The sequence below is a fragment of the Ricinus communis genome, chromosome 5 (assembly GCF_019578655.1).
Source record: "Ricinus communis isolate WT05 ecotype wild-type chromosome 5, ASM1957865v1, whole genome shotgun sequence".
NCBI classification, from domain to species: Eukaryota; Viridiplantae; Streptophyta; class Magnoliopsida; order Malpighiales; family Euphorbiaceae; genus Ricinus; species Ricinus communis.
In genome coordinates, this window is record NC_063260.1 from 27,379,635 (window position 1) to 27,397,658 (window position 18,024).

Here is an 18,024-nt window from a genome sequence, read left to right on the forward strand (position 1 = left end):
ACTGGCCGTTTTGATCCTTTGGAACAACTCGATGAATTTAATAAATCTTTTTATGAGACCCAATGACCATAGATCGAACCTATCCAATTTTTACAGTACGATGGTTGACTATTCACGGACTAGCTGTACCTACTATTTTTTTTTTTTTTTGAGGTCAATATCAGCAATACAGTTCATCCAACGATAAATCTAATTCCAATTAATTATAAAAATATGACACAATCAAATCCGAACGAACAAAATGTTGAATTGAATCGTACCAGTTTCTACTGGGGTTATTACTCATTTTTGTACTTGCTGTTTTATTTTATAATTATTTCTTCAATTAATAGAAGAAAATAAAATAGCAGAATAATAAATAAGAATAGGAATTCTCTTATTCCATTGGAAGGATATCATCTAATAATTATCTATGACTGTTTATGTCTCTAGCACGACCACTTAATTAAATGTGGAGGGAAGTGGGATAAATGGCCGATACTACTGGAAGAATTCCCCTTTGGATAATAGGTACTGTAACTGGTATTCTTGTGATCGGTTTAATAAGCATTTTCTTTTATGGTTCATATTCCGGATTGGGTTCATCCTTATAAGTAGTAAGTAATCGGGTGAACTGATTTGTAGACATGAAAGCGTAAGAACTCAATGGACCCCCTCCTTTCTCTGTCTGATTCGAGGCCGAGGGGGTCCATAATAATCATATTACTTTATTTGTATAAGTGACAAAATAGATTGCCTTTTTTTTTTTTCTTATATTTCAAATATTTCAAAAAATTCTATTACACTTTTTTTTATCGTGTTTTTGAAAAAGTAACTCCATTAATTGGTTTAGAACATTTGTTCCTCGATAGTATCTATCGATACTTTCAAAGTTATACGAGGAATTTTTAGATTTCTTTTTTCTAGACGGCATAATATATATTTTCTATATTTTTGTCGATCCCATATCATACCAATTTTTCTATATTAATAGAACCTTATTCTATTTATTTGAGTATCTCAAAAAGTTGAAATTGTTTTCTTTTTTTTTTTTTAAGTTCATCAAAGAAGTTCTATTTGCTCAAAAAATTCCCCTTTCTTTTCTTGTTTGTCCGCTACTTGTTTTTTACGTAAAAAATCGAATTTATATGTATAAAATGGAAAAGGAAGTTATGATAAACCTAGAAAAAACAGAAGCTAAGAATAGTAATCTTTGAGGAATGGGATCAAAAATCGTTATTATTTTGACACAAGAAAGGGATGTGGAAAATTCCTTTTCTTGTGTCGAAGACTAGGAAGAAAAATAAAAATAAATAAATAATACTTCCTAGAATCCTTTGTTCTCCCTCATTTAGCCTTTACTTTTCCACTTACTTATCTTATGCTTAGTATCTAGTCAAATGGGATTCTATTAGAATAGAAAAAAGCTATTGATGCACGCTATGACAGTTAAATCTGACAATAATAAGATAATCACACCGCTTCCGTTTTATTTAGATTCAAAAAATTAGATTAAAAAAATACAAAAAAGGGGATAAAGTCAAATAGTCTTCTTACCAATATACATATTATGACTAGAAATGCGATACAAATAATTCAAAAAATCTGGTATAAAAAAATTTAAAATTTTTAAAAAGCAAAGAGCTTTTAATTTTTTTTTATCATATATAATTACCAACTGTTATTCGTTTTACGAACTTGATGTTGATAAATTTACAGATCTAGAAATTCATTTCGGACAATTGAACCTTCTCAAACTGTTTCTTTTTAAGAACCAAAAAGATTTGTGCCAAAATAACCGACGCCAAGAAGAACAAAAGGCCTTGGGCACGTAATGAGTCTTGAAGTACTATTTCTAAATCCCCCTGACCAAATCCACCCACATTAGGAGTACTCGTTAATGGTTGATCAAGTTTGATGGATTCACCTTCCGAAATAAGAAGTTCTGGTCCTAGAGGTATAATATCAATCACTTGACGTTCCTCTGACGCATCCGTTATGGTTATTTCGTATCCCCCCTTTTCTTTTCGTATGATTTTGCTTACTATACCTGCTACTGTAGCATTATAAACCGTATTGTTACTCTTACTCCCGTCGGGATAAATCTAACCCCTTTCCTTGTTTCCGCCTACATATATGGGATATTTTAAAAAGTGAACATCTTTATTAGTGGCGTGGTCCAAAGAAAGGATAGGAAAGGTAATTTCACTATATTTCTGACCAGAAACAGGAAAGGTAATTTCACTATATTTCTGGCGAAATACGATTAGGAGGGGCTAATTCAAACCCCTCAGGTAAAATAAGAACAACCCCCACATTCAAAGCCCTTTTTTTTACCATTAGCAAGAACTTGTTTCAGTTGCATATCATAAGGAATTCGAACGACTGCTTCAAATACAGTATCAGGAAGTACCGCTTATGGAACTTCAATATCCACGGGTTTATTAGCTAAATGACAATTGGAACATACAATACGGCCAGTTGCTTCGCGTGGATTTTCATAACCCTGTTGTGCAAAAATGGGATATGCATTTGAAATGGATGCCCAAGTTATTATATATATATCATGAGCGATACGGAAATGGAACGAGTAATCTCTTGCTTTATCCAAGAAAAGGTCTTTCTAGTTTGCATGGTCTAATCATTGGTCCTAAAAATTTCTACAATAAAATTAGATAGGTCGCTAGTATAGTTCCTTATCCACGATACTGCTATTTACTGAATTTTTTTTACTAAAATAGAAAATATAGGAAGAGAATCCCTTGGATGTATAGAAAAGAGAAATATATATATATTAAATAGAGTAAGATTTTGTTTGATAGTAAGATTTTGAATGTTTTGCTTTTGTATTTTGTACAAAATAACAAACATTCTAATTGGATTCATGGATCATTTTTCAATCATTCATTGAATGATAAATCACTACAAGTGACGGAAATACGCGATTTAAATAACGGAAAATCCAATATTTAAAAATTGTATCGAGGATGACTGGAAAAGTGGAAACAAGGCCAGATATAATTTGATCATTATGACCAAACCCAAAATATTTGTAGACCAAGCCAATCATTAGTTCCCAACCATGGGGTGAATAGAATCCTATACATAAATCGGTTAATAAAAGAATGAAAAAAGCTTTTATTGTGTCGCTTAAATTATATAGAAATTCTTGAACCCAAGAATTAAGAATAATAAGTTCTTCATTACTTAAAATAGAATAACCACTTAAAATAACGAAACAGATTATATTTGTCGAGAAGTGCAAAATCGTATGGATATAATCTTCATTGTGCATCTTGATCAATTGGATTGTTTCTTTGTGAATTCCGATACGAAACTTTTGTAGATGTGTTTCCGGATATTCCTTTATCATTTCGTCCAAGCGAACGAGTTCCTCTAATTTTATGAACTTTTCTAGAATAATTTTTTCTTGAATATCATTTACAAAAGTTTCGGATTTACTAGTATTACACCAATTAATAACCCAAGATTCCAAACTTTTATTAAATAAAAAAGAGATCCACCAGGCCAAAAAAACTATAGCTGTAAGATATAGAAGGGGAATGAATATTTTTTTTTTCATTTTTTCGTCTATGAATTTTTAATGAACCCACCTCCATATGATCTAATATTTTTACTAAGCATAAGTTCTATTATGAGGCTTTGAACTTATGAATTTATTTCTATTATGAGTCAGCGGTTAGTCTTTAAATTTTGAAAGAATACAAAAAAAAAATTATTTATAAGTATCTTAATTACTCAAATTCAGATTTCTAGATGAAAGAATTCCGTTCTATCAACAAAACAAATATTTCGAAAAAAAAATGGCCAACTTATCCATATTCCACAGGAATAATTTAGAAAGATTTCTGAAGAATATTGTGATGTGATAATAAAAAATGAGTGGCAAAAGCAAAATAAGACAGAAAAGTTATCATTCTAGATGGTCCAGCCCTTTGTTCATTAAGGAGGACAAAAAGAAAGATAACAAGAAACGTCGAGAAAGGAAAGATAATTTACAAGATACAATCTATCCATATCTAATGTATCAATTTTAAATATTGATTCAAATATGAAAATTTAAAATTAAAAGAGAATTTCTTTATTCTATATTTTATTCCGAAATGCTTTATTTTGAACTATGAAATGGGTCTATTATTTCATTTATTACTTGTTTTGTTACTAAATTTATTGAATATTGAAATTGAATTTTGATACGCATAAAAAAATGTAATTTTATTTTAGAATTGTTTCATATATATCCGTGTCTTCTTTGGTTCATCAATATTGTATTGTGAAATTTCAGTTAAATTATGCTATAACTATATAAAAAAAAAAAAGACTCTTGGATTTTTCGCTCTTGTTAAGAAAATGTTCATTCTTCAGCTCATTTAAAAATATTTCAATTGGTACACGCAAAAAATAGGCCAATTCCGCTACCTTTTGCTCAATCTCTCGTGTAGTCAAATTCTCATCAGTACGAGTCAAAGGAATGGACCCTCGGCCTCTGGTTTCCATATAAAGGAATTCATAAAAGTTATCACTAATTTTGTAATAATCACATTCTAATTTTTCTACACCTCACTCGCCTGGTTTTCTCCATTTGTTCTTTCTTTCTCCAGATTTTGTGCCATATTATCTGCCTGTTCAGTGGAGATCGCTGCTTTAACCTCAGCTCAAGCTGCAATTCCTTATCCTTATTTTGAGTAATTTTTCCCACTGGAACCTTTTTTCATAACTTTCTTCCTCACAAAAGTTTTAAATCTAGAAGGATCAGCACAAGATTCATTCAGCTCGCTAGAAATCTCAGATCTTTCATTGATACAAAATGAGGTAATTACATAATGTTCATTGCAAAGAAAGCTTAACCTAAATGACTATTCTAATAACTATTTATACTCTAATAATGGAAAAGACTATACTACCCTTACAATAAACCTTTACAGTGTTTAACATTCCCCCTCAAGCTCACGATGCGATAGCAACAAGCATCGAGAGTTTGTCAGATAAAAAATGAAAACGTGAAGCAGTTAGACATTTTGTAAATAAGTCCGCAAGCTGTAAGGAAGAAAAAACAAAAGGCAAAGTCAAGGTGCCATTCTGAAGATGATAACGGGTAATATAACAATCGATTTCGATATGCTTGGTCCGTTCGTGAAAGACTGAATTGTGTGCAATCTGAATAGCGCTCTTATTATCACAATGTAAAGGAGTTGGTTGCCGCAGAAAGACACCCATATCAGCAAGCAACCATCGCAACCAAACTATTTCACAAGTAGTAGAAGCCATAGCGCGATATTCAGCCTCCGTTGAGGATCGAGAAATGACGTCCTGCTTCTTACTTTTCCAAGAGATAAGGGAATCACCTAAAAAGATACAAAATCCAATAGTTGATTTGCGGTCAGTGGGATCACCAGCCCAATCAGCATCAGAGTAAGCACATAACTCTAAAGATGAAGCAGATGAAAATAGAAGAGTCTGAAACTGAGTCCCGCGGAGGTATCTCAAAATGCGAAGAACAGCAGCCCAATGAACTGTAGTAGGAGAAGTAACAAACTGACTGACTATATGAACAACATATGCAATATCAGGGCGAGTGATAGTAAGATAAACTAAACTTCCAACAACAGTCCGATATAAACTCGGATCCGGCAGTAGAGAACCATCAGAAGCAGAGTAACGAGCGTTGAGCTCAATTGGAGTAGCAACAGTCTTATTGTCAGAAAGGCGAGCACGCTCAAAAATATCAGAAATGTACTTAGATTGAGAAAGAAGATACCCTTTTGGAGAAGAAGCAACTTCAATACCCAAGAAGTAACGAAGGGAACCCAAGTCCTTCATAGCAAAACAACGAGTCAGTTCGGACTTTAACAGACTAATTCCGACAACATCATCACCTGTAATAATCATATCATCAACATATAGAGAGAGCAAAATTCGACCAGCCGAAGTACATTTGATAAACAATGCAGAGTCATGATGGCTAGGATGAAAACCAAGTGAAGTAATTACAGCAGAGAACTTCTCAAACCAAGCGCGAGGAGCCTGTTTGAGACCATAAAGAGCCTTCCTAAGTCTGCAGACTTCACCAGGATGATGATCAAGACCAAGAGGAGGGACCATATAAACTTCTTCATGAAGATCGCCATTCAAAAAGGCATTTTTGACATCCATTTGAGTTATATCCCAACGGCGAACGGAAGCAACAACAATAAGAGTTCGAACTGTAGTCATTTTAGCAACGGGAGAAAAAGTCTCTTCATAATCCATACCATATTCTTGAGAATAACCTTTAGCCACTAAACGAGCTTTATACCTTTCAATAGAACCATCAGACTTAGTTTTAATCTTGTAGACCCAACGAGAACCAATAGCACGTTTACCTGCAGGAAGGAAAACTAAATCCCAAGTATGGGTTTGGTGAAGAGCAGTTAACTCCTCAGCCATGGCACGCTGCCAAAGAGGATCAAGAATGGCTTCTTTGAAAGATGAAGGTTCAGAAAGACGATGAATAGAAGCGAGAAAGAAAACAAATGAACTCAAATAACAAGAATAATCAAAGTCAGGTTGTTTAGTGGACTTACGATTGCATACAGGATAGCGAGGTACGATAGTATCCGCGGCCCGAAAGATGATTGGAAGTGAGTGTAGTAGAGGAGACAATAGAGGTGTCAGGAATGTCAGCAGAGGATAGCTCATCAACATCAGTAGTAAAAGGGTCAATATGGATAAGATCAGATATAGATATATGGTGAGGACGGTCAAGAATTGTAAAATAAGGAATATTTCAAGAAAAATAACATGACGAGAAACATATAATTTATGATTGACTGGATCGAAACAACGATACCCTTTTTGACCTGCACCATAACCAAGAAAGACACATATAGTAGATCGAAATGATAGCTTACTGCGTTCAACATGAGGAAGAAGAACAAAACATGTAGAACCAAAAACACGAAGAGAAGTATAATCTGGCGGACGACCATACAATCTTTCATAGGGAGACAAGCCAGAATTATAAGAAATAGGAATTCTGTTAATTAAATGAATAGAAGTAAGAACTCCTTCCCCCAAAAATTCACTAGGAACACTAGCGGACAACAAGAGTGATCATGCAGTCTCTAGAATGTGTCTATGTTTTCTCACAGCAACTCCATTTTTTTCAGGAGTATCAGTGCAAGAAGTTTAGTAAATTATACCATCTAAAGTAAGTAGATCCTTAAAAGTATGAGAAATATACTCTCCCCCCAAATCACATCTAAAGCATTTGATAACAGCTGAATGTTGGGTTTTTACAAGAGATCGGAACTCATTATATATGCCAAAAAAGTCTGAACGACGTTTCATAAGATAAACCCAACAATAACGAGTGCAATCATCAATAAAAGATACATAATAGCGAGAACCCCTTTGTAGAAATGTGAGAGGGTCCCCATACATCGGAATGAATAAGATCAAAAGGAGAGACAGATATAGTAGTGCTTTTAGGAAAAGGCAATGCATTAAACTTGGCTAGTTTACAACCACTACAATCAGAAATATCATGAGTTTTCAAATTTCCTAAAGATCCTATAGAAACTAAAAATTTTAAATGAGACACAGAGACATGACCAAGGCGAGAGTGCCACAAATAAAACATAGATGAAGAGGGATTCAAACGAAAGGATGACAAATTCACACCAGAACAACAAAATTTGTGAAGGGTTTTGAGTTGATCCAATACATAAAGTCCTCCTTCTCTATGGCCGATCCCAATCACTTTCTGAGACTGTGGATCCTGAACAAAACAAGCGAAAGAAGAAAATGAGACTGAGCATCCAGTATCACAAATCCCGACCAATGTAAGGCAAGATTCAAAGCAAGACTAGGAATGTGATAGACATTAGATAAAGATAGAGAAGGCGAATAATCAACCAACACCTTGCAATGGCATAGGTGTACCACTAGCACTCATGTGAACCGAAACTTGGGGTTAGAAGTAAATGATGATAAATTAGGTGACATATGGTTTGGAAGCACCGAATCTAAAATCCAGGAGGAAGGGGATATACCAAGGACTAGATGACAGACCTACTTGAGAGGAAGCAGACATGGCATGAGGCTGAGAAGCAAGGAACTGCTGAAACTGCTCAATCAGTGATGGGTCTAAGGAGGAGGTTGACAAGGCATTGTGAGGACGAGGTAGAAGAGGAGGTCCATCGTCGTCGACCATTGGTGAGCCTGTCATTCTTTGATGAAACTGTTGCTGTTTTCCTCTGCCCAATTTCGGACACTGAGATTTTCAATGACCATTTTGCTTGCAAAACCCGCATTCATCACGAGCAACAGATCCATATAGCCTGAACTGAGATTTAGAATTTGATCGAGGAGGCATGGCAAAAACAGATGGAGTAGAAGCTGGAGAAACCTCTTTTACAGCCGAGGACTTCAAACGAATTTCTTCAGCCAAAAGTTCACTAACAATAGAATCAACAGAAGGCAGTGGATGACGATGCAGAATAGACCCACGAAGTCCCTCAAACTCATCACGAAGGGCCATTAAAACTGTACCAATCTCTCGCTCCTCTCTTCGTGACAATATAAGGCCCAAAGGCTCGTGAATTCAAAGAAAGTTATGTGAGAGCCAACTGATCCCACAAATCATTATAGCATCGTAGAATTCTTGAATACTCATACTTTTCCTGTCAAGAGCACGAATGTCGGACTCCAACCGGTATTGCTTTGCAAAATTAGACCGTATGTACCGAGCTAGTGATCCCAAACCTCCTTAGCCGTCTCATATTTTGCTAATTGGGTGCCTATCGAATGCTTAACAGAATTATTGATCCAAGTAATAATTTTTGAATTATCAACTTCCCATTTATCCAATAATGCCACATCATCTTGAGGGTTAATATAAGCACCCGAAATATATCCCCACTTTTGTTTCCCTTTCAAGAAATTTTTCATAACGTAGCTCCAATATGCATAATTCTTACCATCCAACTGAACACTAACTGCTTGAAGCGAATCATCTCTAGCTTCAGCCATACGGAACAGACAAACGAAGGGAAAACTCAACAGAAATCAACAACAATCAATTACTCTAAAGAAGGGGCTTATGTGCCATAACCATTTATCAATATAAAACCACAATGCATAATTTTCCACCAATTTTCTTTTAGTGCAATGGCTCGTACAAAGCAAACAGCAAGAAAATCAACAGGAGGAAAGCAAACAGCAAAGCAAAGTGGAGTAAATAACTCACGCAGATTCAGACCAGAAACTTAAAGAATTTTGTCGAGCAGGTGGTGTGCAACGCACACAGCAACACACGCATCAAGAAGAAGAAGACTCACGCTCTACAACAGACGCACACAAAGAACCAGCAGACCAGAAGAGACGTAGCGATCGACGCAGCAATGACACACAACAAAGAAGAAGACGCACCAAGCAGACCAGAGACTTAAGAAATGCGGAAGAAGACGCAGCTCATTTCACAACAGACGACGCAACCGCATAGCGCAATCGACGCAACACACGATCACGACTGGCAGCAAGAAGACGCACCAGCAGACTTAGCAACGATTAAGACCCAGCAAGACTCCGCAGTAAGACTCAATCAATTTAGGCTCTGATACCATGATACAAAATGAAGTAATTACATAATGTTCATTGCAAAGAAAGCTTAACCTAAATGACTATTCTAATGACTATTTATACTCTAATCATGGAAAAGACTATACTACCCTTACAATAAACCTCTACAGTGTTTAACACTCCACAACATTATTCCCACCTAAAGCCTCATTCTGCTTGGAGACAGAACTCTCAGCATCAGTTGTCTTTTTAGGACCCTTCTGTCTGACAATCCTCCTTATATAATCACATGCTAATTAATTTTACTAAATTGCAAATGGTTAATATAGACAAATGTTGAATTTCTACCGAAACGTTTTTAATTCTCTCCTTCCAATTCTACTGGTTAAATTAACCGGTCCATTTCAAAAAAGAAAGACATTTCTTATTAAGATCAAAATTAATTATTTTCTCAAGTTATTGCAAATGAGAGAGTGAAAGGGCGTGTGCGTGAGAGAATAGAATTTACAAAAACCAGAAAGAGAGATTATTATCAAAATTCGATGAAGAAACAAAAGAAGGTTTTAGCCAATGGTCTTGGCAAAACGTATCTCCTCTCGAAATAACACCTCAGCCAATTTCTTGCAAGGATTGATCTCAAAACTCGAACACCCTCCACATGAAAGCCAAAACAGAAATATTTGCTTGTCAGTGTTGCAGCATGTACTGCATTATGTCTTTCCTAATAACTCCCTCAAACCCCCTTGCTCCACCAATGTAGCTTGTACTTGCCATTTCAGGTCCCCTGATGAACAAGTGTCTGTATTGGGTAATTGTCCCAGCAGGTCTTGGTGGCCGCATGATCATTGCAATTGTAGGAAAAGGCTTAGACCACGTATTTCTTGATCCAGTGAACAGATGCCTGCCAGAATCCTGGTTCCTGGACTGGATGCTCCCAGGAGTTTTCAGTTGGGAAGAGCTGCTTGTCTGCTTTGTCATTTTCACATTTGAGCTTGGTGGTTTCAGTGGCGAGGTACCACGGATCTGAGCAGAAGGTTTCATCCGGTCCAGCCAACGTAGGATCCAGTTGCCAAGATTCCTACCAACCTCTAAGTCTCTCTGTTGTATATTCTGATGAACCCTGAGTGCTACATCAAAAGCAGCACGTGTTCGTCTATAATGTTGGAAAGAAGAAAAAGATGTTAAGCCTTGACTGCAGCAACTAAAGTACATCTCATACAGTAAGCATAATGAAACACAGTATCTAGAGCATTAATAGCCCACACTGCCAGCCCCAAATAACCCACAAAAGTAATGGTGAATGGTGATGCTAGCTGATAATTTACCACAGGACTGCACTAGACTGTGGCAAGCAAGGAAGCTCAAGAAGTAACAATAATTGGAAATTTGGGATTACCCTGGCCTTCAGGTAACCAAGAGAGCTTCACAAACCACTTATACATACAAATATGTTTTAATTAGCATAAAATTTGTGCAACAAATCTTTAAAGTTGTGAAGTCATCCAAACAGTTTCTAGGACATCAAATAATCATATAGCTCTCCAGTGTTCAGTGTTAGTTGTCTAGAGTCTAGCTACTGTATGGCCTGCCACGTTTAAGATATTATCCATGAAAATTAAGCTTTTGTCAGATAAAAGACTACAAATACTAAAGGAACTTCCACAGAATTCTCCTCAGATAATGGAAAGGAGCTCCTCTACACATGCATGGATATCTTTGCACTACCAAATAATTTTCTGGACTACAAGAGACAATGAAGCCTGTTAGTCTAACTATTTTCCAGAAATTCCTCAAATATCCTGATTTTAGCATATCAAGCGTTTTGAAGTAGCCAAACACTTTGGATCCAAATTCTGAATTAGGAAAAGATAAATTGTCTCTAGTATTGTGTTAAGATAACCAATATACAATGCCAATGATAAAATGAAAAGGAAAATCATAAGAAATGCCCCAGAAGATTATGAAATAATATTTTAATCCTTCTATCTGAAGAGAAATCAGTATGACCATAAGTTTAGATATGCTTCCAGATGCATCCTTAAATTCAAGGCAAGGTAAATCACGCAAGTAAAAAAGAAGGCTGTTATACTTTAAAATTTTATAATTATAAGGAATTTCATTAAGTCAGGGTGTGCTCATAGCTTAAAGGTTAACAGCTAGCTTCTGCAGTTCTCCTCTCAATTAACAAGGAACCCATGCTTGGTTCAGGGGCTTCATGTAGCTAATTTGGAGCTTCAAATTATTCTGTTATACATTTGTGGTGTCCTCAGTAGTATGATAAAAGGGGCTATTGGCCAATCAGGCCTAGTCTGGTTGGTATCCTATCGCCGTCCACCAGTATATTCTGCAGCGCTCGGCTCATGGGGCAGTTAGCCTCCCAATGAATGGGGAAAAAACAAGGTGTTGGATAAGTCTATTATGTCCTGTCCTCAAAGTTGCTAAATGCCTAATCTAAATGTTACCATTGACTACCAACATAAAGGGTATAGCAACCTAACATAGTTGGAACAGTACTAAAAAAATTGTGAATTTCATTAAGCAGCTACAATGATGCAGATAAGACCTTAAAAGGAACGAAGGCACCACACTTTACAAGCTTAATTCACCAAATACAAATAGAATTTTGGTAAATAATATAGTGACTTGAAATGGCATGTATTGCAATTACATCAAGGATAAAAACAATTACGACCATTTTGCATGAATAATTGGAAACAAAATTGGATCTCAGATAAGAGAGCATTAAGAAAAAAACCCTCTTATCTGAAACAGATTCAAGAAATGGCAAAAATCAGTGATCGGACCATCAATGGCAATGTAAAGAAAACAAAGAGATAGTACCTCTGAAGAAAGTTGCGGACCTTAGGGCGATTAGGAGAAACAAGCCTACGTTGAATCCTCAAGGCGAGTCTGTAAGTGCGTTTGAGGCCTAAGAAATAGGCAGTTCCCAACGTGATCTCCCATAGCACCATCTTTCACTTTCTGTCTTTCGTTTGATTGTTTTCAGTATTCAATTGGATGTCGAATTTAAAATAAAATAAATATTTCGTCCCAGGCAAGAAATTAATTCTTTGTTATGGAGCCGCCAGAAATTTCTCACCATCGCCCACCGTTTGATTTCGTGTCTTTAACACTTGTTTCGGTCTTGATTCTCGATCCTTTTGTTAGAGAATTCAGCCGGGACTTACTTTCTTAGCCTTATTCTGTATTTGGGCCTTGGGCCTCGTTGAAATGTTCAACATCCATAACCTATAAAAAAAAAAAAAAAAAATCTTTAATATTGGGGATTAAAATTTTCCTTCCATGAGAACAAAAGGAATACAAGGTGTTTTTTTAGAAAGGAAAAAGAGACATCAGATATTGACCAACATCTTTAAATAGAGAATAATAGGTGCCTTTCCTAAACGACAATCGGTGGTCGGGCCTTGAGGATTTAGGGTCGAGTCAATTGAACCAAAAGGATTCGACCCATCACTATTAAACATATATATTTAAAATATATATTGAAATACCAAAATTAATATTTTTTTAAATAAAAATATATGTTTGGTAAATAAAACCATATTATATGTATAAATTATATATTTGGACCAAAATCGAACCATCTTTATTTAAATCTGATTTATTTTATTTGAATCAGACGGGTGCTCAAATCTGTTAACATGTCTACAACTTGCGCAAATTAAAACTAGGATTGCTTAGCTTTTCAAACTAATAGTTACACAATATAAAATAATAAAATTAAGTATAATATATGTCTTACACCTTAATATATAACTAGCAGTATATTTGTACATTGTGCGTGTACTACTATTATTTCAATTACAAAATTAAATTGATAAATACAACTTAATATTTTTTAGTATTTAATATTAACCTATAATATTTTAAAAAATAATAACAAACTAATTATGTTTAAATGTCCCTAAATTTTTTTTAAATTTTAATTTTTAGAATTAGAATCGATGTTTAATTAGAAATGTAATTAATTAATCAATAAATTAATAAAAAAAACTAAAAAATTTATATAAGCTTAAATCCTACATGTCAAAAATAGTACACATGTCAAAATAAAAAATTTATGTATCAAAAATTAAACACACATGTCAAAAAAAATTTAAATTTCAAAAATTAATATATATATATAGATTAGTAGTATACTTATACATTGTTAAGAACTGATACTACAATTTATTGCAGGATTTATCACAGGGCTCAGAAAGAGAATTCAGTCCAAACAAAATCTTCAAACAGTTCAAGGAAGTTCCTTTCCTTTAACAGATATGACGTTAGCCTGAACCTTCCAACAAGGCAGAACACACAAATATTTTTACTAGATTGTAATTGTTTCAGTTCAAGTTTGTGATCTTTTAACCAGCTTCCCAACAAGCAGAAATAGAGGCATCTTCTTTACCTTTTAAACTATTTTGTGTTCTATAAGAGGTAAAATGGCAAGAATACCTTTTATGTGCTTTACAAATAGAACAGTCCCCTGCAGATTGTACCTGGCTTACTAATCTAGAAGTGGACTTCCTTCTTTAACTAGAACAAAAAGACCGCCATCTCCTCTAGAGATTCGTAGATCCTCATCAAGGTACGTTATTAGAAGCCAGGACCTTGATCGATCACCTGGAATAGGAACCTTAAGTGGTGGCTGACCAGATATGGTTCTTGAAATATTTGCCACCAACTCCTGCAGAGGATTGAGAGACTGCTGCAAAGGCGACAAATTGATATTCTGACCAAAAACATCTACATTTACTGGGAGATCAATTTTGGAATTTATCTCTGGAGGTTGCAGGCTGCCTTCCCTAAATTCGACCTGGAAAAATTGAAGGTAAAGCAGTAAGGTTCACGAATTCAATCATCCAATGGTAGAGTAAATATAGCCAAAGAGTTATTTCCAGAGTTGCAGTAAATGTTTCAAATGAAGTTTCAAAGAGAGAAGACTTTTTCATGAACTTAGAATTCTCATAGGCATGAAAATTTTCAAAAACCAATGCTGACAGTAGGGGATGAAAGCTCAACCAAAATAAACTTCGTCATTATATGATTGTTCTTCCATATCTTTCAGGAAACTACTAGTACTACTATGTTTATCAACTACTTATATTTTAAGAAAATGGTAGCACCTCAAAGGTCAAACGATAAAGTTTATTAAGACATACATCAGTCTGCTCAGATTTAGAGTTCCTTTTATCCTTATTTTCTGTTGCTGGTTTTCTCCATGTTTTTCAACACCAGAGATCACCTTGTTACCATACTTCTAAGGAGTACCTGTATTCTTGAAGAACTTCGAACTTCAAATGAGGCAGACGCACTAAAAGAGAAAGTGGCAAAAGGGCTGGACAATGTAGTAGAGTTCACAATGGAGAGGTTGCTGGTATCAACTTCTTGGGATATCTTTTCAACTTTCAGCAAAGGTACTGAACCCACTGCCAGTAGTGGCAATAACTCAGAAAATGCAGTGTACCTATCAGTTATAAACACAAACAACAATAGTGGAATTATGATCAAGCTCTATTTCAACACCATTGATAAATATAACACAGCTTTTGTCAATTGTGATTGCCATTTTGTTCTCCAACCATCTATAGATAAAATAAAATTCACAGCAAAAAATTATATGTTTGTCCACAATATTGTCTAGAACAATATAGTTTAGCAATTCCTACTCCTGTAGATTTGATGTAATATGCACCAACAATAGAGAAACAAAGATGATCCTTATACTGATATTTCCTTATACTGCAATTGGTCATACAGTTCATCCCTCCAATTGGTTCCATTACTGGCCCTAATTCCTAGTTGCATGAATAAACTGTTAATACAGAATACTTGTTGGAGATGTAAAGTGAACGATGCTGTCTAAACACTATCAACCAACACAACTTTGAGAGAGGAGAGGGGGAAGCAAGGATTTAAACATTTGACTGTATGCATTATGAAATAGGCACTCCACATTGGGTTATCGTCCAACAGCATCCATCCACGCAACTTGAATAGAGATGAGATAAAACTGAAATCATATAGAAATGGTCAAAAGCCATTTTCAATAGAAACTATGTCAACTACTTCAGTTGAATCAAGACTTAACAATTACCATAGATCCTTCGTTACTTTTTCAAAAGTAGAAGCCTTTGTTACCCTCTTTTCATTCCATTGGCTATCCAAAGGCAATATCAACTGAATTGCGACAACAATTGGAACTTCTAACTTCTAATTGCCACAACTATCACACAAACAAACTCTTTATTTCGTAATTAAAGTTTCGCTTTGCTTGGGCGTTACCATAAACACATAATATTCTGTACAATAGTAATAATAACAACAATAATAATGTGCCCAATGAACTTACAGCAGAATCCAGGTTCCATCCAGTATCTGAGAAGAATCCACGGGTGCTGGAGTTGGGTTCAGAGCCTCCAACTGATTAACTAACTCCAAAACCTCTCCCCTAATTTCGGGGCTGGCCTGAAACCCGAATTTAGTTCCATAAACCGTATCCACCAAACACCTCTTTAAATCCTCTATTCTATCATCTTTTTCCACTACCAAACCTCCAGCGCTACCATTTCCACCCGACTCATACTCCGCCCCCCACTCGTCGTCGTCCTTTGGAGGATCCTCGTCCGTACCTTTCGGGTACTCGGGTTGGGTTTCGGGTTCTACTTGTTCTCCCCATTCGTCAGTTATGGTGAGTGGAGGTGGGTTGGGGTTAGGATCGGGTTCGGGTTCGGGTGTGGGTTCTGAAAGGGAAGAGCATGGGATTAAGGAGGGGAATGTGGGACTTTGAAAATTCAGATTCGTGGAAGCGAGAAGAAGAGTTCTAGAAGGTTTGTTGAAGAAGAAGGAGACAGATGTTGGGATATTAGAAGAGGGGAGAAGAGAAGGTGGGCTGGTGAGCTTTTCGGAGAAGAGAGATGAGTTTGAGTATGACGAGAGGAGGAGGGCCATCCTGTAAACTAGTGCACCAGTTTCCCTCTTGTGTTCTTTCCAACTTTGAAAGATCTTTTATACTCGTGGAAATTTAAGAAAAATCGAAAAGAATAAAACAAAAGAAAACTAGAAAATAAGTGTCGCAAGTGCAGCTCCCTGCATTTTGGGATTTTATGGCTTTGCCAACACAAATTATCACAAACTAATCTCACATTTTAAGAATTATGTTACTATTAAGACTCCACAACCACAAGTAATACAAACAAGTATTTACTGGTCTCATTTCTTCCTTAAAAAGTGCTTTGGCTTATTAACATAAAATATTATAATAATATTCACTCCCTCCACACATCATATATTCTTAAATTTATAGATAAATATAATACGAAACTACTATTTACCTCTAAAACATCAAAATGCTAACCCCCTACTTCCTAGGCGTCAATTAAAATCAAATTTTGTTGCAGTTTGAACAAGAAATTATAAAGATTCCGATTGGCTTTAGATTGCCAGCAAATGCATTATCATGGCCATTTTGTAAACAGAATCAATATTATATATGAGGTCGTCTGAATTTGGGCTCTCTCTTGCAGGATGGGCTCGTTCGAGTAGCTAATCGAGTGGCTCATTCCATTGCAAAATGGGCTCTCTCCTTTTAGAGCATCCTGCTGTTCCACTATATGTTCATTCACCCTTCTGTAATTAACGACATTGCTTTTGCTTAATGAAATTTCACTTTTCCATCCAACAACTAATATAGAATTAGCAGTTTACTATTATTATTATTTTAATTATAAAATTAAATTAATAAATACAATTTAATAAAAATATTAATTTATATATTTTAAATAATAAAGAATTAATTATTTTCAAATATCTTTATTTTTAAAAAATTTAAAATTTTATTACTGTAATAATATATAATTTATTTTTAAAAATATTTATTAATTAATTTTAATATTATATAACTTAATAATATAATTAATATTAGTATTTTTAGGATTGAAAATTTAATTTATTATGAGAAATATTACTTTTTAAAATTAGAATTATTATCTAATTAAATTTAATTTATTAGTTAATATAATATTAAAATATAATTAATATACTATTTTTTAGAATATGATTAGTATCATTATCTGATTTGAAACTATTTATTAGTTAACATAATATTTAAATATAATAAATATATTATCTTTTAGGATTATAATATGTGTTTTAATTAGATATGTAACTTATTAATCAATAAATTAATAAAAAAAACTATAAAATTATCATATATGTCAAAAATAGTACACATATCAAAATAAAAATTCAACGTGTTAAAAGAATTTAAAATTAACGTGTTAAAAAAATTTTAAATTTCAGAAATTCATATATATAGATAAAATAAATAATTTGACTATGGGTAGAGATAGCATTGAGCCACCTATCCACTTATTATCTTAAGTAATATGTAAATTATAAAATACATTACTTATTACTCAATTTTGTTAACTTTGAGCAATTTGAAATTTAACATAA

At 34.6% G+C, this 18,024-nt stretch overlaps 2 protein-coding genes and 1 pseudogene across 2 annotated transcripts; all 3 read right to left on the minus strand.

Moving 5' to 3' along the window:
- Nucleotides 1-419: 419 nt before the first annotated feature.
- LOC125370104 lies at nucleotides 420-2,613 on the minus strand (annotated as a pseudogene).
- Nucleotides 2,614-10,064: 7,451 nt separating this feature from the next.
- Nucleotides 10,065-12,878, minus strand: LOC8278502. The gene is made up of 2 exons (XM_002518928.4): nucleotides 12,403-12,878; nucleotides 10,065-10,714 (listed from the first exon to the last, which is right to left on the minus strand). Exons 1-2 carry the CDS (start codon nucleotides 12,531-12,533, stop codon nucleotides 10,249-10,251), a joined length of 597 nt encoding a protein of 198 aa, XP_002518974.1. The 5' UTR covers nucleotides 12,534-12,878; the 3' UTR covers nucleotides 10,065-10,248.
- Nucleotides 12,879-13,667: 789 nt separating this feature from the next.
- Nucleotides 13,668-16,646, minus strand: LOC8278503 (plastoglobulin-1, chloroplastic). The gene is made up of 3 exons (XM_002518929.4): nucleotides 15,920-16,646; nucleotides 14,839-15,034; nucleotides 13,668-14,383 (listed from the first exon to the last, which is right to left on the minus strand). Exons 1-3 carry the CDS (start codon nucleotides 16,516-16,518, stop codon nucleotides 14,075-14,077), a joined length of 1,104 nt encoding a protein of 367 aa, XP_002518975.1. The 5' UTR covers nucleotides 16,519-16,646; the 3' UTR covers nucleotides 13,668-14,074.
- Between the last annotated feature and the right edge of the window lie 1,378 nt (nucleotides 16,647-18,024).

Bases quoted from the DNA above. Each gene is read 5' to 3' on its own strand.
- LOC8278502 (XM_002518928.4), bottom strand. From the start codon at position 12,533: ATGGTGCTATGGGAGATCACGTTGGGAACTGCCTATTTCTTAGGCCTC. The intron at 10,715-12,402 runs GTACTATCTCTT...CCAACATTATAG, and splicing joins GTCCGCAACTTTCTTCAGAG to ACGAACACGTGCTGCTTTTG.
- LOC8278503 (XM_002518929.4), bottom strand. From the start codon at position 16,518: ATGGCCCTCCTCCTCTCGTCATACTCAAACTCATCTCTCTTCTCCGAA. The intron at 15,035-15,919 runs GTAAGTTCATTG...TATAACTGATAG, and splicing joins GATGGAACCTGGATTCTGCT to GTACACTGCATTTTCTGAGT. The intron at 14,384-14,838 runs GTACTCCTTAGA...CAATTTTTCCAG, and splicing joins GAAGTTCTTCAAGAATACAG to GTCGAATTTAGGGAAGGCAG.